The sequence below is a fragment of the Hypanus sabinus genome, chromosome 9 (genome assembly GCF_030144855.1).
Source record: "Hypanus sabinus isolate sHypSab1 chromosome 9, sHypSab1.hap1, whole genome shotgun sequence".
NCBI classification, from domain to species: Eukaryota; Metazoa; Chordata; class Chondrichthyes; order Myliobatiformes; family Dasyatidae; genus Hypanus; species Hypanus sabinus.
The window spans coordinates 149,908,454-149,926,699 of record NC_082714.1 but is presented as its reverse complement, the minus strand read 5'-3'; the positions used below and the strand labels follow the sequence as shown (position 1 = coordinate 149,926,699).

At 39.9% G+C, this 18,246-nt stretch overlaps 1 protein-coding gene across 8 annotated transcripts in view; it reads left to right on the top strand.

Moving 5' to 3' along the window:
- The first annotated feature begins 3,199 nt into the window (after positions 1 to 3,199).
- Positions 3,200 to 18,246, top strand: part of zmynd8 (zinc finger, MYND-type containing 8) — a 102,600-nt gene continuing 87,553 nt past the window's right edge. For all 8 annotated transcript variants that reach the window (XM_059980794.1, XM_059980799.1, XM_059980800.1 and 5 more), the window contains exons 1-2: positions 3,200 to 3,309; positions 17,424 to 17,521. In XM_059980794.1, the coding sequence (XP_059836777.1) occupies positions 3,296 to 3,309; positions 17,424 to 17,521 (112 nt within the window). In that variant the 5' untranslated portion in view covers positions 3,200 to 3,295. The remainder of the gene's footprint in view (positions 3,310 to 17,423; positions 17,522 to 18,246) is intronic.

The window sequence follows — 18,246 nt, the reverse complement described above, 5'->3', positions numbered from 1 at the left end:
GTGTGGAATGCACTGCCTCGGAAGACGGTGGAGGCCAATTCTCTGGATGCTTTCAAGAAGGAGCTGGATAGATATCTGATGGATAGGGGAATCAAGGGATATGGGGACAAGGCAGGGACTGGGTATTGATAGTGAATGATCAGCCATGATCTCAGAATGGCAGTGCAGACTCGAGGGGCCGAATGGTCTACTTCTGCACCTATTGTCTATTGTCATACAGGTTGGGTAATAGGCGAAGGCATGCCTTGGAATACCAGTTCCTCTGCTTTGCTAGAGAAAAAAGAAACCCACAATGTTTTGTTTAAATGGTAAGAAATTGAAGGTTTTGGTCTTAAGGAAATGAAAGATGAGAAGAAATTTCTTCACTACAGGACAGTCTTATGGAAATCTCCATTGTTGGGGTACATATGCTCAGATATTGATTTATATCAAAGACTTGAAATGATAAACAAAAATAAATTAAGTGTTCTGGAGTTAGTGTGGGAAAATGGTGCTGAAATGAAGTATCAATCAGGATCAAATTAAATAGCAAAGCAGATAAGAGGAAATGCTTTATCAGCTCATTTTTCATGTTCTGTACCCTTCAAGAACCTGTTTCTGTCTGTGAACGTCTCATTCTACTGACTCTCCCATTCCAATATTTTTGTTTTCCACTGTCTATGTACTGGAATTGCATACCTGAGGACAGGGGTTCCCAGATGAGGGTCCATGTACCCTTCAGTTAATGGTAGGGGTCTATGGGATAAAAAAGGTTGGCAAGCCCACCCTAAGGGGTTATTCCCTTATTGGAGGACACCTGTGTGTGACTTTGTTTAACCTGGGGAGGCTGATGCACAGGCAGTCACCACACGGTACTTGACAGATCAGAGACAGAGTTCAATGGCGTGAAATGCAAGACTGGAGACCGTTCAATGAGGCAGCCGTCTGCTGCTTTCACTCCTGTTGCGACGCGTCGTCATCTTCTGCCAGCTCCACCATTCAGATCTTGGTTCAATTGCTCTTTAACTGGGACCTCCCCCTTGACCTTACGCCAAGGATGGCCATACCATGATCTCAGGAGTTCATAAGCCTCTCCACCATGACAAAATGATGATCTTCTGAGAAGGATGCCGGTGCTGCAAAACAACAATTTTCACGTGGTGCAAGTCAGTCATACTAAATCTGATTTTGACTTTCACAACAGTAAGAGGAGCAGAAGTTGGTCTTACCACCCTCTACCAGTCAATAAGATTATTTGATTGTAGCTGCAACCTGAGTTTCCTACCTGTTCTCTGTGATTCCTTTCTCCAGATTCAAAGTACATTTATTATCAAAGAATGTATAAATCATGCAACCTTGAGATTTGTTTGCTCACAGGTAGCAAGAAAGTAAGGAACTCAAAAGAACCGAATTAAGGAGGGAAAAAGAAGAATAAAAATAAAAAAAACAACAGCCAATGCGCAAAAGAAAGGGGAAAAACACAAATCATGCAAACAATTGAAGCGAACAACAGCATTCCAAGCCAAAATTGAGTCCTCAAATCTGAACTCCAGAGCAGCCTGGAATAGGCCCTAAGCTTTGCTTATTACTTTATCTTTATAGTGCGCACGGGGCAGAGCAGCCAGGGCAGTCTTCATGGCCTCAGCGCCATGGAGAGAGGAGTGACCATCACGGAGAACAAATGAAATCGGCTCTCGCCCTGAATCCTGACACCCTTTTAGTCTATCTTGTCCGGCATTTAAATTGACCAAACAACAGAACAGCAAAAGGCTTTAGTGTCCTAGAGAGAGGAATGAACATCACAGAGAGTGAAATTGGATCTTGCCTCCGATATGAGCGGGCATTTAAATTGTCTAAACAGTGAATTGTACCTTGCGTTAGGATCCAGCTTCTGTGAAGTGCTCAGGGTCAGGACCATGACGCCCAGTGATTTGCTCTGGGCCTGGATTTCACCACCCGGCCTGAAGCCACTCAATCTCTTCCAATCAGCTAGGTGCTCAGAGCAATCCAGTTTTGTACCCGGGCTAGTTGTATGGGTGTCAGAAATCCGTCTGCAAGGTGTATAAGATGATAAGAGGTGTTGATTATGTCGATAGAGGTTTTTTCCCAGGGCTGAAATAGTTGCCACAGGAGGACACAGGTTTGAGGCGCTTAGGAGTAGTTACAGAGGAGATGTCAGAGGTAAGTTTTTTTTACTCAGAGAGTGGTAAATGCATGGAATGGGCTGCCGACAACGGTGGTGGAGGCGGATATGATAGGGTCTTTTAAGAGACTTATAGATAGGTACATGGAGCTCAGTAAAATAGAGAGCTATAGGTAAGCTTAGTAATTTCTGAGGTAGGGACATGTTTGGTATAATTTTGTGGGCCGAAGGGCCTGTGTTGTGCTGTAGCTTTTCTATGTTTCTATGATTCTGCAATACACCATCTTGGTTCATCCCCTGAACTCCCGAGTTCCAACCCTACTGGGAGAAGTTTATTCAATCTTTAATGGTTGATTCTTTAGATTGATGTATCATTTCTTTTCCTAGATAAGGGGAAACATCCTTCAGGAACCCTTCTCAGGGTGCTCAATGTGGCTTTCTTTGACTCAGCATCCATCCCTCTTTTAATTTCATTCTCTGCAAAAAAGCACCTTCGAGTGTTTTTCTCTGTTAAAAGTCATATAGATTCAAGATGTCGACTGATTATTGCAATTTCAACAAATGTTTCAACAATTTGAAATGTTTCAAATTTGTTTCAACAAATGCATTTCATTTCTAAAATAGTTACATTATTGGAAAAGTGATCTTTTAGTGATAAGCTTCTGTGATGTTCCTATTTGTTTTAAAGAGCCTGAAACATTGTAGCACTCCCAGTTATTTGACTAATGCAGAGAAATCCCTTTATTCACAAAATGCAGTTCTTGTCATTTTACCTTCAGGGAAAAGGACAATAACATCAAGCTAATCTGCTAAAATGAGCTGCCAGAGTACTACAGGACATTCCTAGCTTTCTAGTTTATTTCAATAGTTTGATATGCATTTTCTTCTTTGATATTTCTGCTTTCTGCTTCTGAAACTGAGCCAATCTTTAAATTTAAATTCTTTTCACAGAATGGTTTCTGTCTGTAAATGCTGTGCAGAAGTAACCATTCAGGAAGTGTTTGAGCCAATCAGCTTCAATTTTATAGGCTGGTAAAGAAGCCCATCCAATTACATTTCAGGTACTTTGGAGACTGACAGATCATCAAGCTTATGTGCCAAGCCCTTCTCTGACTACTGTTACTGTCCACCATGTTTTTATAAAGTATTGACTTAACCCTGTGTTACAGTACAATGCAACCACAGAGGTAAGCAGTAAACAGTTTATTTTATGTACTTTTAAAGTGTTAAAGATTGTTTCCATTTACTCTAATGGCCTGACTGCTATGCAAACTAGCAGTCCAAGTAGTTAGAGCAGCTACAATGACAGACTTTTTTACTTTTTGCTTTCCTTGGTCACATGTTACTGCCATCTTGTTCAGTACTGGCTCTGTTTAAAGTGTAATCATCAGTGTTATTATAAATATTCCTTAAGAAGGGGAAATTGACTTCTGATTCACTGAGTTTAGATGCTCACTAGTCAATTATAGTGGCCTTCTCTTTAACAGAAGGTCCTTGCCCTATTGTGTAGCAGAGTCACATGCTTGTTGGTGGGCAAATAGAAGAAGCAGTACAGAAGAAGGCTACTGCCCTACAGGGAATCAAGGCAGGCTATAGCTAGTTTGAATTGCAAACAAGATCACCATCGTCATTCAAGAAGGTAGGACACAGATTGTGCTATTACACTTAAAATCAGATCTGTTCCTCTAACAATAATAGTTCAGTATACTTTAGTGTCAAGGCAAAATGGCAAATTACATGGGGTGGGCATGGGAAGGGATTTCTGCCCTGAAATTTTGAAATTGTATCAGAAATCAGAGGTGGCTTATAGTGTATGTATGAGCACAGCCCAGAACCAGACTGCTTTTAGAGGGAGTTCTACCTGAATGTGATATTGAATATCTTTTGTGCAAGACAGACAGACATGCTGAGTCACATATATGTGCATTCAGAAGCTCATGAATGAACTATTTAAAGAGATGAATGCAGTTAATTCATGTGCTAAATGGCACAGTGAATTTTATGGGAATAGTTAAGGCTCCTCAATCTGTCAGTCAACTGCACCAATTTCTGTTTTGTGAACTGTGGTTTAGAAAAACTGAGGATTTTATTTCTGCAGGAACTTGCTTGACTAAGGTTTTCTCCCTGATTAGGAAATTATGGCTTATGAACATCCGCCCTTCATGTCTCCATTATTTCTTATCTGAATATTTATGGGTTCTTCTCTCATCAAGTTATTTTCTTGTGGAATGGGATTAATATTGTAGGAATTCAGATGGGGAAAAAAATTTCTACAGTGAAGTTGCAGCTTTTAAATTTTTTACATCTTTGAATATGCTTTATTTGGCTCTCCAATGAAACTTGAGTTATATCATGCTTTTCATAATATTCCAAATCACTTTACACCCAGCAAAGAGCACTTGAAGTATGGTAGCTATGTAACAATACATTTTCCCTCTGTAAGCTCCCATGAATAACCCTGATGTTGCTTGTCCTGGTGGGGTGGGGTGGGGTGTGTGTGTGTGTTGCTTGGATTTCCAGCATCTGCAGATTTTCTTTTGCCTATTGGTGTCCTGATAACTTGTTATTTTCTTAACTTTGAGTTATATTGTTCAAGGCTTTAGGAAAATACCCCACCTTTTCTGAATAGTGCCACAGGATCTTTTGCATCCACTTGAGAAGATATTCTCAAGTTGCAGTTGAATCTGGAAGCTTTTAAGTCTGAGTTGAGGTTATGTACCAGCTACACCACGATAGACACACAAATATGGTCCAAAATGGAAGTTGCACACCCTCATGGTGAAGTGTAAATGTCTACATGCCTATTGCAGCAGAATAAATCTACATTTTACAATATCTTTTCCAGTTTTAATTAACTATAATCACAATAATCATGAAAGCTTAATGATATAGAATTATAATGCCATCTTACAAGGAAAAAATATCTACTTATTTATTTACCTTGGCTTCTTTGCATTAGCTACACAGGCAAACGTCATCATGAACTGAAAACTGAGAGGCTAATTCTCTCTTGCTGCTTTCCCCTCCCCCCCCCCAACCCTGCAGTGGTGGGGGATGGACAAGGGTGGGAAGACTGGAAAAACTATTTGTCACTGATGTGGTATAGCAGCAATCAGGAATAACCCGTGTGGAAAATCGTGGGGAGAACCACATATCTAGCTGCTTTATTGGCACTTTTCAGCCAATGTGTGCTGTGCTTGCAGTCTGTCTTTTTTTCTTAAGAAACTGCAAAGTAACTGGCCTAGAACTGAACTTAACTGCTTTTGCATTGTAATGTTGCAAGGAAGGAAGATGCAGCAGATGTTTACCAGTTGAATGGAATGATCGTGAAACAGTTAGTCTACACCATCTTTCCACTTAGTTAAAACATGCTCTCTTTCATTTAACTTTACAACTGATTGCAAATTTGATTAAGAACTGGGGAACTGGCCCCACCACTTTCCATTTGCAACCACCTGGTATCTTAAGTTTCTTAAACCCAATCTATAATGTGCACAAAGGAAGTATACATCAAGATGTGATTTATGGTAAGTCAAGATGCTGTGAATTACATTTTAAAAATTGTTTTTTGTGTAGTGTTCATGACTAATAAGGTTTTGGGTTAACCAATTTTTCTTACTTTAGCTTGCTCGCTGAGCTAATGGACGTGCAGATTGATATGGAATAGGCCCGCTGAGTCCAGAAGGGTTTGACAAGTTTTATTCCTGGCAGTGGGGCACCAGGTTAAACTCTGATATTCTTACATCTTGAACCCCTGATCTGTATTACTGTCCACTAGTCAGAGTTGGATTATATTCATCTGAGAATGGGTTAAGGCTTTTCACAGAATGGAAGGAGACAATTTGTCCCTCAGAATCTGAATTCTCTCTAGGCAAGAGCAACCCTGCCAGTTCTGTTTCCCTGCCTTTTCATTCAGATGATTGGGGCAGCACCATAGCGTAGCAGTTAGCACAAAGTGTTATTGTATTGGCGAACTGGGTTCAATTCACGCCGCTGCCTGTAGTGAGTTTGAATGTTCTCCCTGTGTGTGGGTTTCCTCCCACTGTCCAAAGATGTATCAGTTGGCAGGTTAATTGATCATTGTAAATGGTCCCATGGTTAGGCTAGGATTAAATTGGGGATTGCTGGGCAGCGCAGCTCGAAGGGCCTGGAGGGCCTATTCTGCATTGTATCTCAACAAATAAATAAAATCTAATTTTGACTGCTTAAAATTAAGGCTACCTCACTGCTTGCATGACAATACATTCCAGACCTTCACCATTCAAGTCAAGTCACTTTTATTGTCATTTTGACCATAATTGCTGGTACAGTACATAATAAAAATGAAACAACGTTTTTCAGGACCATGGTGATACATAATACAGTACAAAAACTAGACTGGACTATGTAAAAAAAACACAACATGGAGAAAGCTACACTTGACTACAGACCTACACAGGACTGCGTAAAGTGCACAAAAACAGTGGAGGCTTCACAATAAATAATAAACAGGACAATAGGGCAAGGTGTCAGTCCAGGCTTCGAGTATTGAGGAGTTTCATAGCTTGGGGGAGGAAACTGTTACATAGTCTGTTCGTGAGAACCCGAATGCTTTGGAGCCTTTTCCCAGACAGGAGGGAGAAGAGACTGTATGAGGGGTGCATGGGGTCCTTCATAATACTGTTTCCTTTGCAGATGCAGTGTGTAGTGCAAATGTCCGTGATGGCAGGAAGAGAGTCCCGGATGATCTTCTCAGCTGACCTCAGGGTCTTGCGATCCGAGATGGTGCAATTTCTGAACCAGGCAGTGATGCAGCTACTCAGGATGCTCTCAATACAACCCCTGTAGAATGTGATGAGGATGGCGGGGGTAGGAGATGGACTTTACTCAGTCTTCGCAGAAAGTAGAGACGCTGCTGGGCTTTCTTTGCTATGGAGCTGGTGTTCATATATGTAAATTGGGGGAAAATATAAAATTTAACATTGCACAGTGCAATAGCTGCAAGTAGTAGTCTAGTTTGTACACTTAGAATTCTGACTTGAGTGGGACAGTGCTGTTAGGAGTACAGTGTTGCAGTTTCATCAATAAGACGTTCATTCTGCCCACTGCACTGACATTGCTACTTAGTCATGAATACCATCCTCCCACATTTTTGTTCATCCTTCACGAAATTCCATATTTGTAAATCTGTAGTTTTGTTTTCCTTCCCCAGCCCTGATACACTGCAGATCTAAATGACATGTGGCTTCTGATATGACTCACCCTCAACACTATCCATTCTTTTTGATATGTCTCACCCAGTTGTGTGTATTAGTCAACAGATGGTTCCATTCTGCTCTCTCTCAGCCAACGGCATAGACTCGCCTACCAAGACCTATCTTTACACATCTGAATTGTTACACGTGGAGGCCTTCAAGAATTTAGCCTTGGCTGCTTTCTTTTCTCACCTGAATACAATCTTCGATGAAATTGGGTTCTGTGAAGTTTACCCCACTGTGCTGAACTGAGGCTGCGGCCTGCTGCAGCAGCTCTAGGCTTCATATCTGAGATCTCACAATTCATTTTAAATGCTATTTGCTTACTTTTATTATTTGCAGGATTTTTTCTCTCTCTCTGCACAGACGGTGTTTGTATGTCTTTTATGGGTTCTTCTGGGTTTCTTGTTTTGTGACTGTTTGGAAGGAGATTAATCTCAAGGCTGTATAATGTATATATTCTTTGATAATAAATGTTCTTTGAACATTATCTGGATAGAAATTGGGTCCACAAATCTCCCTCATTTCCTGCAATGTATCTGATTTATCACGTCTTTTTTAAAAAAAAATACCCATCCCTGAAGAAATGGAATATTATGAAGATGAACGCCACTGTTGTCAGTGAATCCAGCTCGCAATTCTTGCTGTTCAACTAATTTGACCCCAAAATAAATTTCTTGTGTCTTCTGAGAAACCAAAATGAGCTTTATCCACCTCTATAGCTTATCTGTCTCTGGCCATCTACTGCTGGCACCTTAGTCATATCTTTACTGCCTCCATTCTTGACTATTTCAATGCTTTCCAGACTGGTTTCCTAAGCTTGTTTAAGACTGCAGCCTATAGCTTAGCTTCCATTTACTGAACGTTATCGTGTTTGTGATCGCACTTTTGCTTGACACAGCAATACCTTAATTCTCAAAATCCTTGATTTGCAAATCCTCAATTTTGTACCTCATTTAACCTTGCAGTTTCTGCTAAACCCAAAGTCTTGTTGGTTCTGTGCTGTTGCAATTCTGGATCTTTGGCATCCTTTATTTTTATTTGGTCAAGTAATGGAACCACGATTTCAGGGATCTGGGTGCTGTTTTCCTGAATTTCCTTTCTATTTACACCCTCTCTGTCTTTACTGTCTCTCTCATATGCCATATTAAACCTAATGTGTGCATTAATAAAAAAAATCATCTCCAGTGGCTATACTTTTTAGCCTCCTGCGATGTTAAAGCAGTTAGGGACATTCATCCAAGGTTAAAACTGCATTTTAAAAAAAGTAACTTTGGAACCCTTTATATCCTTTTGTAATGGTACTGACCCACCCTCACCAGTTTAAAGTCATGAATAGAATCTTTGTGATTAGCATTGGGTGACTTGCTGTATCACTTGTGATAGCCTGATGCCTCTCTTTCAGTCCTCATTTGCCTCCACATCCTTGCCATTCTGTTCAACGTTAAGCTGAACTCTTTCTTATGAAGACCCATGCTTTCCACATCTGGGATTTTGCCATTGTGTTTCTACTCAAGCACTCATTTCATTCAGGATTTTTGTTTGTTTCCCTCCCCCTTCCCAAAATGCTGTCATTGTTTGTAGCCTGTAGAGATTTTAATGTTCATTCACAGGATCTTACTACAACAGTCAGGGCCAATAATTATTGCCCTTAAAGCGTTTGTGAGTCCTTTGCCTGAACTGTTGAAATACTTGTGAAGGTACTCACCTGGTGCCATTTGGTTGGACATTTTGTGACTTTTTTCCTCTTCAAACAAAGTGTTGTTTGCATGGTTCTGCTGCCTTTGTCCTTTAAGTGGTAGAAATCACAGGTTTGGGAGGTCTGTTGTGAATTGCTGCACTGGTGGATCATGTAGGTGGTATACACACTAGTCACCGTGTACAATAATTGAGTAGAATGAATTTGCAAGACGGTGTGTGAGGTACCAATCATGTTTGTACCCATGTGCAGTTGGCATGGATGAACTTTTTCAGTGTTGTTGGAGCACAAATCATCCAGGAAAGGGAAGAGAATCAAATTCAGGTTTAATATCACCGGTACATGTTGTGAAATAATGTCTATGCCATGCCTCTTTTGTACCTTCTAGATTATTGAAAAGTTTGACATGCCAGGAGGTAAGTGTACTGTCCTGGTGTAGAGTGTGGTGGGTCATGGGGAAATGTACCCATTTGGAATATTGTGAGCAGTTTTGGGCCCCATATCCAAGGATGTGGTTGCATTGGAGAGGGCCCAGAGGAGGAGATTCATGAGAACTATGCTGGGAATGCAGGGTTTAACGTATTAGAAGTGTTTGATGGCTCTAGGCCTGTACTCATTGGAGCTGAGAATGGGTGGGGATCTTAATGAAACCTATTGAATATTGAAAGGCCTAGAGAGAGTGCACATGGAGAGGGTGATCCTATGGTGGGAGAGAGCAAGACAAGAGGGCACAGCCTCAAATTACAAGAACTTACCCTTAGAGTACAGATGTGGAGGAATTTCTTTAACTTGATGGTGGTGAATCTGTGGGGTTCATTGGCACAGACATAGTGGAGGCAAAGTCATAGGGTATATTTAAAGTGGGAGTTTGAGAGTTACTTGATTAGTACAGTTTTCAGGGATTACAGGGAGAATGGGGTTGAGAGGGGAAAATAAATCAGCAATGATCAAATGGCAAAGCAAATTTGATGGGATGAATGTCCCAATTCTGCTTTTGTGTCTTGTGGTCAATGCATCTCCTTTCCCGTGCATCCCTTACTCATATTGAATGCCAAGGTAAATTCATCTTTGGGCTCATCATGCTCACTGCTTCTGTCTTTAAGTACTCAAAATCCTTCCTGGGAATATTCTCCCATGCTCTGCTTCACTTGCTGGGGTTCTAACTTTATTATTCAGTCTTGCAACTCCATGATAGGTCAGCACTACTCAGATTCAAGCTTTTTGATCTTTCTGGAACTTGAGCATTACAACATTGGCAATTGTCTACACCTGAATTTCCCTACTTGCAATGAGAAAATCTACACAAGCTGGAAATCCAAGCTACATGCACAAAATGCTGGAGGAACTCAGTAGGCCAGGGAGCACCCATAGAAAAGACTAAACAATTGACATTTTGGGCAGGGGTTCCAGCCCGAAACGTTAACTGCTAACTCTTTTCTATAGATAAAAAAAATAAAAACGCAAAATGCTGGCAGAACTCAGCAGGCCAGACAGCATCTATGGGAAGAGGTCGAGATGATGTCTCAGCCCAAAACGTCGTCACTACCTCCTCCCATAGACGCTGTCTGGCCTGCTGAGTTCTGCCAGCATTTTGTGTTTTTATTTATTTCCAGCATCTGCAGATTCACTTGTGTTGCTTTTCTATAGATGTTTCCTTTCCCTACTTGACTCTGATTTGCCTTTTTTGGTAGGCTCCTTAATACCTGTCTCCATCACTAGGCTTTTGATCTGCTGCTGTTGTAAGCGTGCATGTGGCTTGGGGTTAAATTTCATTTCATAACATTGTTGTTCATGTTGAATTATGATAACAGTGATTTCCCCCTATATACCCCGAGTTTAACATTAGTCTGTCTGTTTTTCCCTCCCACAGGTACATTGTGTTGTTATCTTTGTCCACAATATGACAAGTTTCTTTAAATATTTGTCTTTTTAGTTGCACTGATATAACTTTGTTTTCAATGGTCTGTTTCTTCTCTAGCAAAAACAATTTGCTTGTGTTTTAAGTTTTATTTTTGATTTGTAAATTTTTAAAGTGCTAGTCTTGTAACATTTATATCCACTACAACAGTGTGTGCAGAATTTGCTGTATTTCCCAAATAGCAGTGGAACTTTCCTGGGCTATGATAATGTTACATACATATTTAATTTATGATCACGATTTGACCGCCAGCTTGTCTGTGACAAACATATTGCTGACATTGTGTAAATGGCTAAAAATATGAATTGGTGTTTGCATTAGCTAGATCAGGAAGTATGTATGTAGATCTTGTGGTTTTTTTTAATGCCATAGAGTATATGAGGAAAGGAGGACTTGAGCTGTTAAACACTATTAAGACTGTTCGTCATAGGGACACTCAGGGACAAGACAATGAGTGTGTGCTAAACAGCTCTCCCTGGTAATGTGCATTCATTGTAACATGAGCCAGATTCAAGTGGGACCTGTGCAGGCAGACAGCAGCAGAAGGTGGGGGAAGGGTTGTGGAACACGATCTGTGAGGAAACAATAAAGTGAGCATCCAAAAAGCACCACATTGTTGAGTTGTAATGCTATTGTACAAGATGGCTACCCTATTTCCACTACAGGAATTTGGTAAAGTACCAATTTGGAAAGGAGACAAATCTTCAGTAGTTCTCCCTTCAAATTTTTCTTTTTTTTTGCTATTTTGCTTAACCCTATCTATCAAATGAGTAAGCTTTAGATAGTTGGAAACTGTGGATATTGGTTTGATTATTAGGATGAGAAGTTTCAAATACAATTTACAGATTTAAAGGTGCTTTCTGATATTCAGCCTGATGCTCTAAATATAAACATTTTGTCAAATTTAAATATAGCAGTAACATTATACTTAATTTTTGCATGGCTCCCAAGTTTGTTTAATTGCAGAAGGGTGCACTTCAGAGTGGTAATCTCAGATGCTGTACCTGAAGAACTGTATTTATTGACAGGACCTACCTAGACATTCTTTTGTCAGTGTTTGCAGCAGGGTATTAACATGGCTGCACTGAAAGGGCCTACATGGAAGAACAACACCATCATAATTGTGAGGGACCATATCGTTGCTGTGCCACAAATGACTGAAAACAGTTCAGTTGATTTTTTTTGGGCAAGCTTAAATTTCCCTCCTACTCCCCTGAAAGAGTCTGTGTATCTGTTTGCCAGAAATCTGCACAGATACTTCCCTGTTTCTTATAATCTAGGCTGCAATGCAGAAAGATGCTGTCTGTAACAAGGTAGCAGCAGCTGTACAGCTTTTCACTGCAAGCCAATCGTATCTCGCCTTGCAGCATTTAGCCAATAGCAGCGCAGAATACATTAAAGATTGACAATCACAGTAGCTGGACTCAAAAAGGCCTTCTGGAAATTTCCTCCATCTTTGTTCCACCAACAACAAGGTAATTTCAGCCAAGCTGAAGAACTTTATATATTTTTAACAGTTAAAAGGTGTGATTCTCTGTCATTTATGTAACATACACTACACGGCTAAAAAGGAGCAATTTCTTCTGTTTTGTTAACAGTTTATATTTGGTGTTGATGGGATATGCTGTACAAGCTGTGAGACAAGAACAGACAGCCCAGTGCAATGACTCCTTATGCCCAGATCCCTCTTGGGATGTGCATTAAGCTCTGTTCTACATAATTTTGATGTTATAAATTCTGTAGCAAAGACACAAAGCAAAATTGTTTTAAGTTGATTAAAATAATGATGTAATTCAATGTCTAGGAAAAGCAGATGTCATGACCAAGGTAAAAAAACTGGCTCAAACCAGTTTGATCAAGCCTCCCATTGCTATATCTGCATTGGAGCTGCTTTCTCTGTAAATATTTCAATCCCACAATCATCTTTTAAATCATGTTTTAAGACTTTGGGTTAGATTTGCTGAGCTGCATAGAACAAAATGCATTTTACATGCCTTCAATGTACAGCACAAGGCGTTTTCCTTAAGATTCTAGCTGGCATTTAATACCAGTGAGATGTTCAGTTGACTTTTGTTTCTGTTCTATGTGAAGTATTTCCTGAATTATGTGTTGGTTGCATGTAGTTTAGTGGTTGTTTTGCTTTGCACTAAGATATACTTAATATCTTTTGATTACCAGACTTTATTCTGTCTTGAATGGTTTTGTGGTACAGGTTTGCAGGCTTGACAATTGCCGAAGTGATAATGGAGACTGCCACCATTTTAGGCACAGATAGGAGTAGTCTTCTGTGCCAGGTTCCATTTTTAGACTCTGCATATTGTAAACACTGTGTACTCAGGACAAGTAAATGGTTGATACTGGTGCATGCAGAGCGGCTGAGTTACTCGCTGCAAGCAGGATTTCTGCTTTGTATTAAAAAAAGACCCAATAAATCCAGGGGGAAAATTATTTCCATGGCAATCTGCTTATATAAAATTTAAATAGTCATGTATATTCAGTTTCTGTAAAACCAAGAGGCAGTTAGCTGATGAACTGGGGATTTAAAAACAAATGGTTATATGTTATAGGCAGTGCTAGGTATACACAATGTGCATCATGTATTCTTTCATGCTGAATCACTTCATAATGAAACCACAAATGCCATTGTCTATTTGAGGTTGTGTGGGCACAGTGAATATTACAGGTATGATTTTTTTTATAGCACTAAACTGGGTTCCCTACTGCAAAATTATGTTACAATGTACTCCTCTGCTGATTGCAAGGTAGGGTAATTAACAATTTGCTTTCATCACTTGTGTAACATGCTCAGTTATCATTGAATAAGGCAGAAATTCTGTGGCCAATAAGTCATTGCAGCTTTTCTGTTTCATTCAAAATCAAAATAACATGTGATCTATTGTAGGTAAAATAGCAAGATCAGACTTGTAGATATGAGGTTCAGTTGGTTTCCTTAATTCACTTGCTCTACCAACCAACCATTCTCAGTTGGGGGCGTAGAATGTACAGTTGAGACGTAAACTGAATATTGACATCTAAATCTGATCATCACCAGATTTCTGTCACCCACTCAAACTTAAAAACTGCAGTTTGTTTTCTCCTGTACCTGGCTATGTTCAGAGGTCTAATTAATGATAAATTACCTTTTGACATCTCTTCTGCATTTTTACTTTGAATTGATATTTTTTAAAACTGTGAAGTCTGTAAACTCCCATTACATCATTTTGTAGAGAAATTTCTCGTGAATTTTTTAATATAGCATACTGGATATTCTGTATCTGTCAGAATGACTGGAAAACGTGAAAGTACCAGATGTGTTATTTTTTCAGTTTTGTCAGAGGGCTAGATAATTATCCTTGTCGTGACTCATATGGTACAGGAAATAAAGTTGAAAGTTCAAAGTAAATTTATTTATTATCAAAATACATATGTCACTATATATAATCCTGAGGTTCATTTTATTGCAGGCATACACAGTAAAGCCAAGAAACAATAGAACAATGAAAGACCACACCCAACAGGATAGACAAACAACTAATGTGCAAAAGACAACAAACTGTATAAATACCAAAGAGGAAAAAGCAATAAATATTGAACATGAGATTGAAGAGCCTTGAAAGTTAGTCCATAGGTTGTGGGAACAGTTCAGTGATGGAGCAAGTCAAGTTGAGTGTAATTATCCCCTCTGGTTCAAGAGCTAGAGGGGTAATAACAGTTCCTGATTCTGGTGGTGTGAGTTCTGAGGCTCCTGTACCACCTTCCTGATGGTTGCAGCAAGAAGAGAGGATGGTCTGGATGATGGGGGTCCTTGATGATGGATGCTGCTTTCCTGCTACAGCACTCTGTGTAGATGTTCTCAGTGGTGGGAAGAGCTTTACCCATGGTGGCTTGGACTGTATCCACTACTTGTAGGATTTTATGTTCAAGGGCGTTGGTGATTGCATGCCTAGCCATGATGCAACCAATCAACTTACTCTCCAGACACATCTATAGAAGTCTGACGAAGCTTTTGGTGTCATGCCAAATCTTAAACTTGTAAGGATGTAGAGGCATTGCTGTGCTTTCTTCATGATGGCATTTATGTGCTGGACCCAGGACAAATCCTCTGAAGAGATAACATATTGAAAGTAAAGCATTGTGATTGAGTACAAATGATTTGAAAAAGAACAAATAAATAGTTTTCCAAACCTTCTGCTCAAGGAACTTGTAGCCAATTTCATAGCCCATTCCTTAGTCAGTTTTTCTTTTTTTTTCCACTTCCTATATACTGGGATTCATCATTTCTTCTGAAAGTTCTGTCCTTGCTCAACATTTAAAGAGAATATAGTCATTGAAAATATTGAACCAAATTGTGAGCAAGTAGATAGAACAGTAGCGATATCCCAGGTTGCAGTACGGTTCTGTTTCTATAAACTACTTGCAAGTCGGAAGTGCAATTGCAAAACAGGTTCCCAGGTAGCAGATGATGGCTGCAGCCGTGCAGCAGCCAATAAGTTAATCCTTGGAATTGTAAAACAGTACACTACAGAACAGAACCAGTCCCTTGCTCCATCCAGTCTGTGCCAAACTATTTAACCTGTCTAGTCCCATTGACCTCCACCCAGATCATAGCCCTCTATACCCCTCTCCAAATTTCTCTTAATTGTAGAAATTGACCCCCCCATCCACCACTTCTGCCTGCAGCACGTTCCACACTCTCACCACCCTCAGAGTGAAGAAGTTCCCCTTGAGTATTTCATCTTTCACCATTAACCTCTAGTTCTAACCTCACTCTTTTTATACCTCTCATTTTTCAATGTTCTAGGGAACAAAATCCTTATCTATTTAACCTTTCCCTATAACTCAGGTCCTCAAGTCCTCGCAGCATCCTTGTAAAATTTCTCTACATTCTTTTGATCTTATTGACATCTTTCCTAGTAGATGACCAAAACTGCACACAGTACTCCAATTAGGCTTCACCAAAATGTCACACAATTTCAATATAACATTCCAGTTCCTGTATACAGTATTTTGATTTATGAAGGCCAGTATGTCAGTTGATTTCTTTATGACTCCATCTACCCATGATTCCTCTTTTAAGGAATTAGGAATCTGCATTCCCAGATCCTTCTGCTCTACTTTGGTGCCCTACTGCTCACCAGGTAAGACCTACTCTGGTTGGTCCTCAAAGTGCATTAAGTTTCATCTCTCATTTTTCATCCCATTTTTGCAGCTAGTCCAGATCCTACTGCAGGCTTTGATAGTCTTCCTTGCTGTCCACTATACCCCCAATCTTAGTGTCATCAGCAAATTTACTGATTCAGTTTACCACATTATCATCCAGATCATTGATGTAGATGACAAACCTCAATGGATTCACCAATGGCATCTGTGGCACATCACTAGTAACAGGCTCTAGTCAGAGAAATAACTATCTGTTGACTTGTTTGTATGTACAAGCCATACCAAAGCTGGGATAAACTTGTATGTTATGACATTAAGCAGTTGATCATTTTTTAATGAAATGAAAAGGCCTAACTTTATTTCTAGCCAAGGAGTGGTGAGTCTGTGGAATACTCTGTCACAGACTGTGGTTGAGGCAAAGTCCATAGGTATAAGCGGAAGTTGATAGATTCATGCATAATTGGTCAGGGCATTAAGGGATATGACAAGAGGTCAGGTGCATGGTGTTCAATGGGATCCAGGTTCAGCCATTATGAAATGGTGGAATAGACTTGATGGGCTGAATGGCCTAATTCTGCTCCAATGTCTTTTGGTCAATCTGTGGAGTTTAATCTTTATACCTGTCCCTTTAGTTTTCAGCAATAACACTAAATTACATTTGTGTGTGTGTGTTTTCAAGATGGGAAGGGCCTTGGACCACTTTACTAAGAGCAGTTTCTCAAACAGCAGCACTGCTCTTAGATACAAAGGTAGGTGAAACACATGGTGAAAAGAAGTAAGATTTAAAGGGCATCTAGCAAATGGGTTTACAAGGCCATGAGTGATTCTCAGTCCTTGGATCTTGACAGATGAAATATAGTTAGCATTGCATTTGGATTGGCAGAGTGGAAGAAATCAGACTGCCGAAAGATCAAAATTGGAGGAATACAGACAGCCTTGTACAGCCTGGAGAAACTCTGGCAGTTTAGTCTGGGAGGGGAATTTTAAAAACAGGATAATTAACACTACTAAAAATTCCAAGGCTATGCCTTGTTAGCCTGAGAGATTGGACAAATGAAAAGTGAAACTGTTTTGAAAATAAGGAAACGACAGAGTTGGCGATAGGTTTCTTTTTGGATTAGGTTACGTGCTTCAGGTTAAGGATTTGGGAGGAGCATGACATTTCGTGTGGCATTTGAGAAAAATGTATGTTTTTGCCAAATACTGTTTCCATGTTGCTGTGCTTAAAGAAATTATAGTTTTTTGCAATATTTGTTTAAAGCTATTGGTCTCTCTTTTTCATTTGTATAGTTTGGCAGAGGACCTGCCTAAACAGGAGGAGGAAGAGGAGGAAGAGGAGGAAGAAGAGGTTGAGGAGGAGGGAATGGAGATCTCAACCAGATCTAGGGGTAGGTGAAAGACTTGCATTCTTTCTCTCGCGAAGGGTCATGAACCAAAACGTCGACTATCCATTTCCCTCTGCAGATCCTGTCTGACATATTGACTTTCTCCAGCAGTTTGCTTTTTGCTCCAAACTGTGGCGTCTGCAAGAGTGTTATTTGTCCCATGTAGAGTGGCTCGTACATTATCTGAAACTCGCCCTATTGCAGTCCCAGCTCTCCTTAAAATCGTTTATCATGAGCTGCTTATATGCTGTATTATATTGGATTATGGTTATTCTACAATTCTACAATTTTCATCCTTCAATGCCTTCAGACCTTGCCATTCCTAACTGAGTGACATTGTGAGATCTCTGACATTCTCTTGTCCTTTCAGTGACCCAGTTTTTATTCCCTTGCAAGTGCTAGCAATTGCTCCGCCTGCTGAAGTCCATTTTCTGCAATTCAATCCTTGGAGCACCTTTCCTCTTTTTAACCAAACTGTATTTGTAAATAAAGGAGTATCACTTTGACTAAGCTTTTAGTCACTAGACCTTAAGCAGTGGTGTCAAATTGAACTTGATACCCTTGTAAATTTGTGTTTTAAGATCATTTTGATACATTGAAGGGCCTGTAAAATGAGTGGTGCTGTTATTAATTTGAGTTGAAACTTGGAAAACAGATTTTATTTAGGCTTGGTTAGAACCATATGTAGAATTTCTTGCCTGGATATATCTTTTCATCCATTTGCTACA